Source organism: Colossoma macropomum, unplaced genomic scaffold, assembly GCF_904425465.1.
Source record: "Colossoma macropomum unplaced genomic scaffold, Colossoma_macropomum, whole genome shotgun sequence".
Lineage (NCBI taxonomy): Eukaryota > Metazoa > Chordata > Actinopteri > Characiformes > Serrasalmidae > Colossoma > Colossoma macropomum.
The window spans coordinates 43,223,089-43,237,367 of NW_023494789.1; the positions used below are offsets into that span (position 1 = coordinate 43,223,089).

General features: G+C 38.7%; 1 protein-coding gene and 1 long non-coding RNA gene across 2 annotated transcripts in view; one reads left to right on the plus strand and one right to left on the minus strand.

Annotated features, from left to right (window-relative positions):
• The window catches only part of tgm8 (transglutaminase 8), a 31,741-nt gene extending 17,731 nt beyond the window's left edge, over positions 1 to 14,010 (plus strand). The window contains 6 exon segments of the mRNA XM_036569693.1: positions 10,577 to 10,584; positions 11,009 to 11,138; positions 11,253 to 11,319; positions 11,321 to 11,366; positions 12,023 to 12,235; positions 13,904 to 14,010. Coding sequence (XP_036425586.1) covers positions 10,577 to 10,584; positions 11,009 to 11,138; positions 11,253 to 11,319; positions 11,321 to 11,366; positions 12,023 to 12,235; positions 13,904 to 14,010 — 571 coding nt within the window.
• On the minus strand, positions 893 to 4,802 carry LOC118807593. Its single transcript, XR_005007236.1, has 3 exons — positions 4,732 to 4,802; positions 3,640 to 3,692; positions 893 to 1,448 (listed from the first exon to the last, which is right to left on the minus strand). It is a non-coding gene; the product is annotated as an uncharacterized LOC118807593 (long non-coding RNA).
• Positions 14,011 to 14,279: the final 269 nt, after the last annotated feature.

The window sequence follows — 14,279 nt, forward strand, 5'->3', positions numbered from 1 at the left end:
GACTGGCCACTTCATTAAAACCACCACCTTGTTTCTACGCTCATTGTCCATTTTATCGGCTCCACTTACTATATAGGTGCACTTTATAGTTCTACAATTACAGACTGTAGTCCATCTGTTTCTCTGCATACTTTGTTAGCCCCCTTTCACCCTGTTTTTCAGTGGTCAACACCCCCATGGACCCTCACAGAGCAGGTATTTGGGTGGTGGGTCATTCTCAGCACTACAGTAACACTGACATGGTGGTGGCATGTTAGTGTGTGTTGCGCTGGTCTGAGTGGATCAGACACAGCAGTGCTGCTGGAGTTTTTAAACACTGTGTCCACTCACTGTCCACTCTATTAGACACTCCTACCTTGTTGGTCCACCTTGTAGATATAAAGTCAGAGATGATAGCTCATCTGCTGCTGCACAGTTTGTGTTGGTCATCCTCTAGTCCTTCATCAGTGGTCACAGGATGCTGCCCATAGGACACTGCCCACAGGATGCTGTTGGCTGGACATTTGTTTGGTGGACTATTCTCCATCCAGTAGTGACACTGAAGTGTTTAAAAACTCCAGCAGCTCTGCTGTGTCCTGACCATTGAAGAACAGGGTAACAAAGTATACAGAGAAACAGATGGACTACAGTCTGTAAATGTAGAACTACAAATGCTCCTATATGGTATGTGGAGCTGATAAAACGGACGATGAATGTAGATACGAGGGGGTGGTAATATTGACATGGTCGGCCGGTGTTACATGTAAAACTGGTTTGTACACCTTCGAAACTTGAGATGTACTCCAACAGCCATTAAGAAGTGCAAAAATAGTGTATACCTGTTAAACTTGGCTATCCTTTGGTGAACAGAAGAGAATGTGTGAATGTCACATTACAAAGTGCAATCAAAAGATTAAACGAACCATGGAAAAGCAGTTCAATTGCTGAGAGTGCAATCTATGAACAAAGGCTAGTATTACTGAAATGCTGGTTATTGTGAATATAGCATATTCACATTTTCAATGTTATTTTCAGTGCCACAATATTTCTACCACAGAAAGAATTCTGTTAACAATGACACGTTCCATGTTTCCTGGAAGGTATTTGAATACATGCAATACAACAGAACAAAACATATCAAAGATATATCAAAGATTTAAAGCTTGGCACGAAGACTGCACACTCTGCGTGTCATTTTCTTTGGTTCTATCTCCATGAATATTTTCTGCAGTGCATCGAAAGAGTATTTGAGCTCACCTGGCTAGCTCAAGTTTACAGCATAGATGAGGCCAAACAACATGGCACATGCATGTGCGACTGACGGTAACTCACTCATTAAGGACTTCCACACCTTCAATTACAAACCCAATTTCATGTGGTGGTTGGAGAGGATTCTCATCCTCCCTGATGACAAACACTGCCATTGTACACCTCTCAAGCTCTGTTTCAGCTTCATTCTTCTGAGAAACCTGATAAAAGAGAAGACATTTACTACAAAGTTATTTTGATGGAGCAGCGGTCTAAGCATTGACCCCATCATCAGGAGATTACGGGTTCAATCCCTGGTGATGCTTCAGCCATCCACGGCTGAAGAGAGGGAGCACAATTGGCCTGTCTCAGGGAAGGTGAGATGGGCCCCCATCTCCCCTCATCACACAAGTCCAAATATTCTGTGTGATGCGTGCACTGTGCGGCCCCTGTACATTATCCCCCCCTTCATGCTCTACAGTTAGACTTACCTGTCTGTGGGGGAGGGGTGCCACGAGTGAATGCGTGCGTGCAGAATGTGATTAACACTAAACACAAAGAACTGCAACCCAGCAGCCACCAGACAATATGATGAAGAGGACGAAAAATGGCAAAAAGACAGAGGTAATGTGATGTGATGAATGCATACAAAAGTTGCTTATTTCAGTTTTCAGTTCCACCTTAAACAGAGCACATGTTCTACCAAAGGGCATCCGAATAAAACTTCTGCGCTACTTAAGGTAGAACGGAAAAATTAAACTAAGCACTAAATACACCAAAAATACAAATAAAAGCTAACAAACTAATAAGCACTAATATTTATATATAACCATTTCATTTGGTTTTGTTTTGTAGCACCGTTGTGAATAGAGGTTGTTGGCTTGGGTTCCACCTTAAACTTTATTACTGAATAGAATGTGTTTTTCCACACTCAGAGAGTGTAAACTCTTGTACCTTCCACAACACCAGCTAAAGGAAGTTTTTCTTTCAACTCATAAGAAAATAAACTAACAATTCCACCTTAAACAGCATTTGAGATATGGCTAAATCTTACGTCTCCCTGTTCCCTATTTAGTGTATGTTGTAAAGTGATGATTTAACAGATTTTTTAATTATGCAAATTTGTTCTTATTTAAGTTTGCATATGGTCATTTTACACTGTTTATTTTATTACAATTATTTAAAAGAAATTGTGTTTCAGACTTATTTGATTTGATGTTTCTATGTGCTATGTCTATTTCAAGTCTATTTCTAAGTCTTTTTACTAGATACTTTCTTACTTTTACTTAAGTAATAATTTAAATGACTACTTCTACTTGAGTTTATACTTGGTTAATTATTATTTTAAAGTAACAGTACTTCTACCTGAGTACAGTTTTTGGCTACTCTACCCATCTCTGATCTGTTGCATAGTAATAGTTACAGTGAAACATTCAGAGCAAAGTTGTCAGCTAGATAATGTTCGCTAATTTAATAAATAGCTAGCAAGAGTTAGCGTCAGTTACTCCCACGCTGAATTCATTACGGAAAGTTGGAAAGACTATTCAGGTGTTTGGAAAATAACCTACATAAAAGTGTATTTGCATTTAATTTATTGACATAGTTATGTTTGTTGTCAGTTTTTTCTACAGCAGGAAAGCAACACCTTTTAAGGCGAGTAGATATTAATTTTTTCAGAGCATTTATACTTGTAACTCCTACTGGAGGTATCATTATTTGTCTCCATAAACCTTTTGAACGTACAATTCTGAAAACTGATTGAAAAACACTGACTTCCTTATTTGGGACGATAACTGCAAACATTATCGTTTAAGTTGAATATCTGATATTTTATAGACATTTAAAACTGCACTGGCTACTTAACATTTTACTTATTTATTGCAAATTAACTTATTTTAATTTGAGGTTGTGTCAATTCTTGAGATGTGAAAAATTTTAAATGTAACAAATATGAAGTGAACCCAACATTTAATTTTCACATTCACACGTAATATCCGCTACATTCCAAATAGGGATGCACGATTGGAACTGCCAATTTTTTGCTCCAAACACACAATCAGTAAAAACAGCCAATTTATTATTCTGATCTTGGCAGATTTTTTTTTTTTAGCAGTTTAATGATGTGAATAATATGAAACCAGAAAGTGAAGATGTGCTGAATTTGAATGCTGCTTCTACAACTAAAACCATGTTATTTAAATAGGCAACTAGGGTTTATTTTATACTTTAAAACGGCAGTTTGGTTAAAGAGCAAATAATGTCAGATGTGTTACAACTTTGGCTAATACAAAGTACTGAAAACGAGCTAGTGAGTTTTATGTCTTCACTTTGTGCATAAATGAGAGTTCAAAGTTTGTCATTCCTATTTAAACATACATGCAAATGTTCACAGCTGTTCATTTTGGAACTTACCAAATTCAGCAATATGGCTACAATTGTGACATTTTCAGCAAAGAAGCGTGAACCTGTAAACACAGATAAAGGTGAGATTTCACATATAGTTTTGTTGTTGTTGTTAGCACAGTTAGCAAAATCCATTATTGTCACTACAGACTAATTTATTAACTAGGCCTTAGACACACTGATAGTATTGCACAAATTATACTGACAGAAGTAATACTGTAAAATAAATTCTTCCTTAATCAGTACTCACTGTCTACTACTTCATCCACTCATTATTTTTATTATGCATAAGAATAATATTATTCATGAGTGAGTTCATAATACTTATTTGCAAAATACGAAAACAGTCTATAAACTAATGGTTAGTTGTCCATCCTGCCACTAAACATAAATGAAAACGCGTTCCCCTTAAACAAAAGATACAATGCATCACTTATGCGAAGCACCGAAGCGCAATTCTCAATTGTAAGTCGGCCCTCAATATCCAGGACGGTTAACGACGCAGGACCTCCACAAAAGTGGAAAAACTCGAATATCTCTAGGCCCCCAAAACCTTAATGTCGTCTCTTCATAATGCTGACCACATGCACTACCCAAAAACATTTTGTAAAACCAAGTCAAAGAGCGTGGCGTCACATATCTAAACGCATTTACTCCATAATACATAAAATGCACGCATTTATGACACACCAAACCTTTTTCGTTTTCTTTAGCTAGCTAGCTACGTTTCCAGCCTATGCGTTATAAGATTGTCTGCAGTACGTCGCAATCTCCCAAAAATCACATTTAATTATTGACGGCAAACCCGTAGCTAAATCTGCAAAAGTTAAACCAGCAAAGGTCGAGTTTCGACTGTTATATTATAAGGAAAGTAGGCACAGCAATCTTGGGAAGCCTACAAATTCGTAGCTAGCTAACGTTACATTACGTTTTTTTTTTTAATAACCTGGTTTAGCTAGCGTTAGCTAGCTAGCAAGCTAACTCGTAAGCAAAACGCAAAAACAGTCTGCAAAGTACCAATTAGCCGTCTATCCTGCTACTAACCATAATTTTACATGTACAGCACATATTCTCCTAAAAAACAGACGCTCGAATCCTTACCTTTAAGAGTCGCCATCTACAACAGAAAAGCTGCACTTTCTGAACGAAGTAATGGCGGACAGCAAAACTCGACCAGGAGTGATATGACGTCATGAGGTCACGTGACATCAAAACGTCTGGCTTAAAGTAAAAATATTATTTCAATAAAATTATTTCTTTTAAGTTTTTTGGGGGGGGATGTCATTTGCTTTTGGGCAAACTGAACAAACAGGTTTGAACTGGAAATCATGATTTTCAATTACACCAATATAAAAATACACTTTAAATAAATGACATGGTTGTTTCACTTTTTTCAGTGTATATGCAGATGACACAGTTTTATACTGTTCAGCTGACTCTGTGTCCGATAAGAAAACTAAGTTCATGCTGTTTTCCAAATCTACTAATATTGATTTTAATACTGTAAAATCACTACCCTGGCAGGATCCAACACTGAAAGAGTCACAGAGTATAAATACCTTGGCATATGGCTGGATGATAAACTCACTTTTAAAACCAATATTAATAAATTGGTTGGCAAATGTTGACAGAAGCTTTAGTTATATATGTAGAAATAAATCCTGTTTCCCCATCTATGCAAGAAAAAGAACTGTTGAGGCAATCTTACTATTTGTCATGGACTATGGTGATGTAATTTACAAACATGCATCTGCCAGTTCCCTCAAACCACTGGACTCAGTCTGTCACTCTGCACTGAGGTTCATTGCTGGAGACCTGTATAACACTAATCACTGCAGACTGTTTGAAAAAGTTGGCTGGCCCTCACTAGTAGCACAGTGGGAAACACGTTGGTTTATTTTTATTCATAAAACACTCTCCAGCCATATGCCAACATATATTACTTTAATGATGTCTATAAATAATGGTAATTATCAGACTCGCTCCAGTGGTTGGATCACATGCCAGGTACCGAGAGATTTTACTGAACTGGGAATATCTGCTTTTAGTTACAGTGCACCAGCAAGCTGGAACTCACTACAGGAAACACTAAAGCTCAGCTCGCTGGTGTCACTCGGTCATTTTAAACGTTTACTTTCCAACCACCTCCACTCTGCCTGCAACTGTTTTACTTGATTTTTACTATTATTGTCTTATTTTTATAATTTTAGCTAGTTTATTTTACTTTATATATTTTCTTATTTATTTTTTTCCTCATTTATTTATCTGTTTATTATTATTCACATTTTGAATTTTGTTTTAATTATGATTATTTTATTAATATTTTAGTCATTTTAATTCATTTTAGTTTCCTTTTTTGATCTTATCCTCCTTTTGCTTTATTTATCTTCTTTTGATTTTATTAACTTTAACGTTTTAGTTAAGCTTTAATTATTGTTCTTTTTTTTGTCATTTATTATTAATATTTCATTTTATACTTAACTGATTTGAGTCATTTTTATTATTAAATTTACTTTTATTATTTGATATGTTCTTACACATTGTCAATCCCCTTTCCCTGTATTAACTGGGCAACATTGTAAATGAGCATCACCCTCAATGTTCTCCGTGTTTAAAGGGGAATTCCCCAGATTTTGCAAAATTACTTAACTATTCAAAGGTTTAGACGAAACAAAATCATTCAGAGTGGTTTGGTGTGAAATGCCCCAGACAACAAATGTACACTGCGCCTGATTAGGGCCAAATGTAGTGCTGTATCCGGTCCGGATCCGCAAAGCAGAGCTGGCCCGGTGTCTTTTTGCACAACGGCCCAATACTGGAACTGATCCATTTTACGGATCTGCGCCAAAACAGATTAAAAACCGGCCCAGATGAGCAAAGAACAGCGTTACATCCGGCCCTGAACTGGTGCAGGTCTAAATATTCTCTTCATATCTGGCCCAAATGTGGCACGGACCCAGTTCAGAAGAGGTCCAAGCTCAAGTTGATATAAGCAGCTGTCTCTGGAACTGATCCTGCCCTGACTTGTTGCATCTGCACCGGATCCGTTCCAGAGTCAGCAACAGCTCCATATCCCACATAATTATTCACAAATCATTAATAAGGAATGTTTTCAAAAAAAGGTAAATTCAAAAGGGAAACATAAAACCAAATACCTCAAAAAAAGGTTTATTGAATGTCATTGTTTTCAACACAGCATTTTTTTGAAAAATTAATTCAAACAAGAAAACAATATAATGCCAGTACTGAGGTGTAGACTTATCAGCAAAAAATCCTGCCATTAAAGAAACGATAATTAGCTGCTTTGTTTTCAGTTGTAATAAACTGACATACAAAACAGACTTTAACACGGATAGAGATTGCTAAACTCTGCTCATGTCATCACAATAATAAAGGTTAACTGGCAATTTGAACACAAAATACTACCATGCTGAGTTTTACAATGTCAAATTAAGTAGTGTGACCATTGAGAAGTGACATTTGTATAAAACAATACAATATTAAATTCTACAATATAAAATAATACCAGCCAATATTGTTAAGTGTTAACATAATTTCCAGCCTCTTAACAATCATTACTGGTATCAGTCACAGTTTTCATATTGGTTGGGCTCTAATCCATGTTCTGGAATTCATCCAGTACCTGCTTTAGCCAACCCTACATTAAACTGAACCAAGTGTGCTGCTGATGAAATTGAACAAATCCATGCAATGGCTGGTGCTGCAGCAAGAAAGCAGGAACAAAACCTATGTTTTTAACTCTATTCCTCTATCTAACATATTAATAACTTTATTTAAAACAGGGCTGTCACTATCGATTATTTTAGTAATTGAATAATCTAGCGTTTATTTAGATTTTTGGATGCACACTGAAATCGTAATAGCCATTACAATTACAACACTGAAAATATATGATAAGAATGGGTCCGCTGCCAGAGGAGCACTGGCGCTACTGTCCAATTAAGAGTCTGACCAATTCATTGGTTGGCCCAAATCAGCCAATATTTGCAGCCCACAGTTTTATTGAGGTCATGACCTCTCAAAGGTTGGGTGAAACTTTAGAAGAAGAATGTTCACCCTATAGCAGACATGGAGGAAGTTGGATCTAAAGAAGTGGTGAAAAAGGTTGGTTCCAGAGGAAAACAACAGAGGCCAGTCTAGATAAAGTGGGAGGCTGGCTCACCATCAGGGCCTTACGGAGAGGTGAAAGAGGCTGGCCCTGGGAGAGAGATGTAGGAGGCTGACTCTTGCGGACAGGTGTAGGAGGCTGGCCCTGGCGGGGAGAGGTGTAGGAGGCTGACTCTTGCGGACAGGTGTAGGAGGCTGGCCCTGGCGGAAAGGTGTAGGAGGCTGGCCCTGGCGGGGAGAGGTGTAGGAGGCTGACTCTTGCAGACAGGTGCAGGAGGCTGGCCCTGGCGGAGAGGTGTAGGAGGCTGGCCTTGGCGGGGAGAGGTGTAGGAGGCTGGCCCTGGCGGGGAGAGGTGTAGGAGGCTGGCCCTGGTGGGGAAAGGTGTAGGAGGCTGGCCCTGGCAGGGAAAGGTGTAGGAGGCTGGCCCTGGCGGGGAAAGGTGTAGGAGGCTGGCCCTGGCGGGGAGAGGTGTAGGAGGCTGGCCCTGGCGGAGAGGTGTAGGAGGCTGGCCCTGGAGGAGAGGTAAAATTTGTTTGAACTTAAAGACAATCAAAGAGAAGACTCTAACGGTAATTTGTTTTAACAGAACTAAAATTGTCTGTACTCCTCTACCATTAAGCTTATTTGATTGTCAAATTGAATAAAATATTTAAAAATAAATTAAACAATAAACAAATGTAATAATTTGTGATACCTGATCACATATGTGCAGATATTGAAAGTAATGGTTAACTTACCTCAAAGTCAGCAGCAAACTTTACAAACCAATACCAAGACTGTAGACCGCTGAGCAGGAAAAAAGAAAGGGGAATGTTTTTTTTAATTAGGCGCGTCCGTTTTATATATCGGGCCTTGGCCTGAGCCCGGTAAGAGTTACCGAGCTACCGCAGTAATAGCCCATAAAACACGTTCTTTTATTGGTTTATTTAATGCAAACCATAGCGTGAAACAGTATTCCGACAGGTCAACATGACTGAGCTGCGATAGTTAAACGTGCTCGGTGCTGCATGTATGTTTAAAAAAAACGGCTGCGTTACTGTGACCGTTTTAGGACCACCTCAGACCACCATGGCCATGTCTCAGCTTTCACACACCACATCGGACGGTAAAGTTTGTGTGACATTCGTAGTTACGTTCTGTGTTATTAGATTAATTACACTTTCGTGGCCAAATTAAAGATGACAAACACAACAAACCCAGTTTGTACTGAACACCATTCTTTTCTTGTTCTTTTTTCTATTCTTTTATTTTTGCCAAAAGGTTCAACTCACGCTATCGCTGTGCTTGCCCGCGTCTGCTACAGAGCCAGAGATCGTCTCAAAATTACAGGACTGAACAAGTGAAGCTATTATTATTACTACTAGTAGTAGCAGCTTTAGTATCTCTGTAAATAGCTCTGCTGATGCTTTTGAACATATCAACAGATGTACACACAGAGACAATAATAATAACGCTAGTAATGATAGCAGAAACACTTTCTTTTCGTAATTTTGAATATTTTGAGACTGGCCCTGAGTCCGAAGCGGCCGCGGGAGCAGCAGTGTGGGAGTTGAAGCCTCGTCAAATAAAAGATTAAGCAAAGGGAAACCCGTTCTGTTTCTGAGGGTTATTTTACACACTTTTAACCAAATACGAGGACTGTGTTAGCGGTATATACACTATAAAAAAGCAAATAAAAAATAAGATGGTTAAACTAACGTTAGTGCTTGCACTGGCTAATACAGCTTAGCTAGCTAACGTTAGCTATATGTGGGGGGGGGGCGGTGCTGTCTGGGGCACCTTTCTAGAGAAATTTACCGAGTCAGAATTGTTCACCATTATAATACTAGAAACCAAATTTCCGAAGCATTTAATGGCTCTAAAAGCTACATCCCATTAAGTTATTACACAAAATGGTATAAATGCTTTGCTTGATACCTGAGACATTGTTTTGCGATAACTTTGTTATGAAGTTTTGGCCTAAAACATATTTTTAATATAAACTATTACTACAAGATTACTTTCCTTTCAAAACCGCATTCTCAACTGAGATCAACGTGCGCGAGGTAAGGTGCTTCTGTAGTTACTAGCCTGAAGCTACAGCCGTTCAGCACGTCTAACGCCGGTGTTGTAATTCGATTCAGTTCCCCCTTAAATTCTTTGACAAATCAGGTCCTCGGGCACGCGCATTCACTGAACAGATAACAGCGCCAAGCAACACTGGAACTACGGCAAATGAAAAGGTTCATATGGGGCTCCTTAGGTTCAAAAAGGTTTGCACTGCAGCTGCATTCACCCAATCGGCGACGAACAGTACAAAAAGTACCGACAGCCAACAACAAACAACTTGCTACTCTGCTCACCAGTTAATAGGGTAGGACGGTGAGGTGACTGCGATCTAAAGCAGCTCCTCTGATGAGTAACGTTTTCCACATAAACTATGAGTTTTGCTGTCACCGTGCATCGCCACGCCGCCAAACCAAACCACAAAAAAAGGCATGCACAGCTGAGAGGTACATACAGGGCGTTGCAAAGAAAAAATAGTATCCAAAAACGTATTTTTTCGAATTTAACACTATTTTACCATTATCAGTGTGACATCTAAAACCTTATAAGACGCATGTAAGTTCACTGGGCATTTTGGATAACGGATAAAACGATGATATTTATAGTTTTGACATACGGACGTCTGGTTCCTAGTACTAGCGCAGTTCACACCAAACCACTCTGAATGTTTTTGTTTACATCTAAACAGATGAATGATCAAGTAATTTTGCCAAATCAGTTGAGTTCCCCTTTAAATGAATTGCGCTGCTGGATAATTGCATGACTGAGCAGGTGTACAGGTGTTCCTAATAAAGTGGCTGGTGAGTGTATGTTCCTTGACCGAATAAAGTACGTTAAGATGCCACAGGCCAACAGTCATTGTTCAGTGGCTAGTTTTTACATTTACATCGGCCATAGTCCATAGTCATTTTGTAGGCCAGTTATTGCTATAAGTTAACATATTTGCAAACACAAATTCTTTATTGAAAGCACTGACAAAGCTGGCTGTTACAAATGCTACAGTTATGAAGCATTGCGTAAGGAAGTTGGACTATGTATTGATGCACCATAAATAATTGCCCAGAACTGTAGTTTAGACAAGAAAGTACAACCATCACTAGCAGTGCATTTGTAGCAGTAATTCAGACCTTTATTTCATGTTTTTCCAATTGTCCAGTAACCAACATTTTCAAATCCAGTAATACTTTTTTTGTGCCTTTTTAGTGCTGCGGTGTTTAGGCATTCCATGCCGTGTCATCACCAACTTTGAATCAGCTCATGACACTAATACCAACCTCCTCGTTTATATGTACATGAATGAATATGGAGTTGAGGATGGGGAAGACAGCGTGTGGTGAGTGTTTTATGCAGAGCTCTACAAGTGCAAAAAGCAAACATTAAGGAGTTCAAGCTTCTCTCATTACCACAGTTTATGATACATAAACTTAACATTCATGTTTCTACGCAGGAACTTCCATGTTTGGGTGGAGGCTTGGATGAAGCGCCCCGATATCTCTGACAAATCTGTCTATCATGATTGGTTGGCAGGTCCTGGATCCAACGCCACAGGAGAAGAGTGAAGGTACAGCTCACTTTAAGTCTTCAAGTTAGTGCCTTAATGCAGTATGTAGACTATTATAAAGCCTCATAAAAGTAAAAGCACTGAAAGAAACACAGAGACATCTATGTTTGGTATAGTTTTGGTAAAATTAAGCAGTGAATATTAGTAACGTTACTGATTGCAAACCACCTGTGAAAGAACAGTGCTTTGAACTTTTCCTGTCTTTGAACTGTTCATGTAACATCTTAGTGTGGTAACACTTTATTTGAATGGTCCACTGTAGATGCCTTGAAGACACTCAGTCTATCTTAAACTGACATTCAACAAAATATCTATGTGTAACTGAAAAAGTTGCGTGTGAAAGATTCTATTAAATCATTCCCTAATCCTAACCCTAACCTCAAGGTAAAACACCTAAATCTCAACCTAATCTTAACCTTAATGCTGTTAATAATCAGCTGAGTATCACCAGAAAGATTCTTAAGAATATAAGCATCTATAGATCTATAGGGGACCAACCAAATAAAGTGTGACCCTTAATGAGCATGTTGTGCTTTTTGTTAACTTTCTCAGAGAAACAGAAACCGATTTCTCTCAGTCAAGCACTGACTGATATGGCAATAATGTATTGAAACTTCAAGCTTAATATAAGTATAAATTAAATTCTCTCAATGTAGGTGTGTACTGCTGTGGTCCAGCTCCAGTGAAGGCCATCCTTTCGTGCCTTTCGTGTTTGCAGGTCAGTGCAGACATAGTGAAATGGATAGTGAGGTCTGATGGCTCCAAGAAAAAGATCTGGACAGATACATCCTCTGTTGGACAGTTTATCAGCACAAAGGCTGTGGGAAGCGACAAGAGGTTGGACATCACCAATCAATACAAATATCCAGGTTAGTCTGTAAATTATGATAGACGGAGATACAGGGGTTACTGTATTTCCAAAACCTAGTGAAGTTTGGGAAAGGTGATTGGCTACAGCACTTCTTACTTGGGTGCATTTTGATGGCACCTCCTTATTTTTGTATGAGATAAAAAATTACTTTGCAGTTGTCCTTGGTAATACCTGTCAAATGAAAAGCTTCTACTGCTTCTGATGTCTATGGTTGATAAATTCAAACCAAATCAATATTCAGTTCAATTCAGTACCAATATAAATAAACTTATTTATTCAGTATCGTTATTAATGCTGTTACCTGCGCCTCCTTGTACATTCATTATTGCACTGCCTTTTTTATCTCGGGTTATAGATCTTATTGCATATTTTTGTATATTTCTATTTGTATATATGCCTGTAGATATATTTTTTGTATATATTCTTCTTTTTATATTGTATCACCCTTATTATTATAACTGTCCTGTGTTGTGTGACTGCTACTGGCTGCTAAATGTCCCTCGGGATCAAGAAAGTATCTATCTATCTATCTATCTATCTATCTATCTATCTATCTATACAGGGGTACAGTATAATGAAAACAGGTGCTTCTCTGGTGCATGAACATTAAGACAGGGACATGAGGGCACATGTACTAGTTGGCTGACAGACAGTATGTATACACAAAATAAATACAAAAAAACAACAAATAGACAGTACAATGAATAGATAATAGACAATAATGAAAGAAAAAAATAGAGACATGGGTGTACTGGTGCATAGAAAAGATTAGCCTATTTCAGTGGTCATTGAGCAGAAGGCAGGAAACACCTTGGACAGGTCGCCAGTCCATCGCAGGGCAGACACACAGACCTGTAGATGTGGCAGAGGAGCTGATGTGGCAGATTGACTCTCCTCAGCTTCCTAAGGAAATGATGGTGTTGTTGGGCCTTTTTGATGAGGTGTGACGTGTTGAGTGACGAGATGCGATCCTTGGCTATATGTACTCCGAGGAATTTAAAGCAGTTCTCTCTTTTCACCATGGTCCCCTCAATGCTCAGAGGTGTGTGCACTCTGCTCCTCTTCCAGAAATCAACAATCATCTCTTTGGTTTTGTTTACACTGAGGGAGAGATTTTTATCTGTGCACAACTCTGTGAGAAGTTTCACCTCTTCCTTATTTGCTTCCTCATTGTTGATGTTGCTGTTGTTGTTACTGTTGTACCTCCAGATGGTTCAGTGCAGTGTGCATTGCTAGGGTTACTGCATCTTCAGTGGATTTGTTCACACGATAGGTGAACTGATGAAAATCCAAAGTTCTGAGGGAGGCAGTTCTTAACAACGGTCAAGACCAGTCTCTCAAGGCATTTCATTATGATAGGTGTGAGTGCAGTTGGCTGAGGCATATGATGCTGAGTTTCTTTAGTATGGGTATGATGGTTTTGGTTTTGGAACACGTGGGAACAGCAGACTGGGCCAGGAAGAGGTTTAAGATGTCTGTGAAAGTTGCAGTCAGCTAGTTGGCACATACTGCCATCATGCCCAGCGGCTTTGTGTGTGTGAGCTCTTGATAACTCTCCTCACCTCATTGTTAGACAATATCAGTAAGCCTATGTTTAGTTTTGTTTGTATAACTTGTCTGACTTTGTGCTGTGGAAACCAAGTAATTGATTACAACATATATGCAGGCTCAAAAGCAGAGAGAGATGGGTTCAACCGTGGTGTGAGAAATATGGCCACTTCTGATGACACTGAAGATGTTCCAGCTTCTCTACACAGTATGCCATATATGTAAAGCATGAACCCTGAAGACCAAACCAGTTCTATATATGTTGCTTAAACGTAAAGCAGATGAAGTACACCAAATATAAAATAAATAATTCAATTGTTATCTCAATAAATAATCAACCCATCAGGGAGTGTTGAATTTTCCATGACTAACACAATGGTTTTTAACACCTTTGTACATTTAAACAGAATTCAATTGATTTGTGTGGTCACAATGGGCCACTTTCCATAACCCAGGTCCCCTTTAGTCTAAGACTATACTAAAAAAGAATTTCT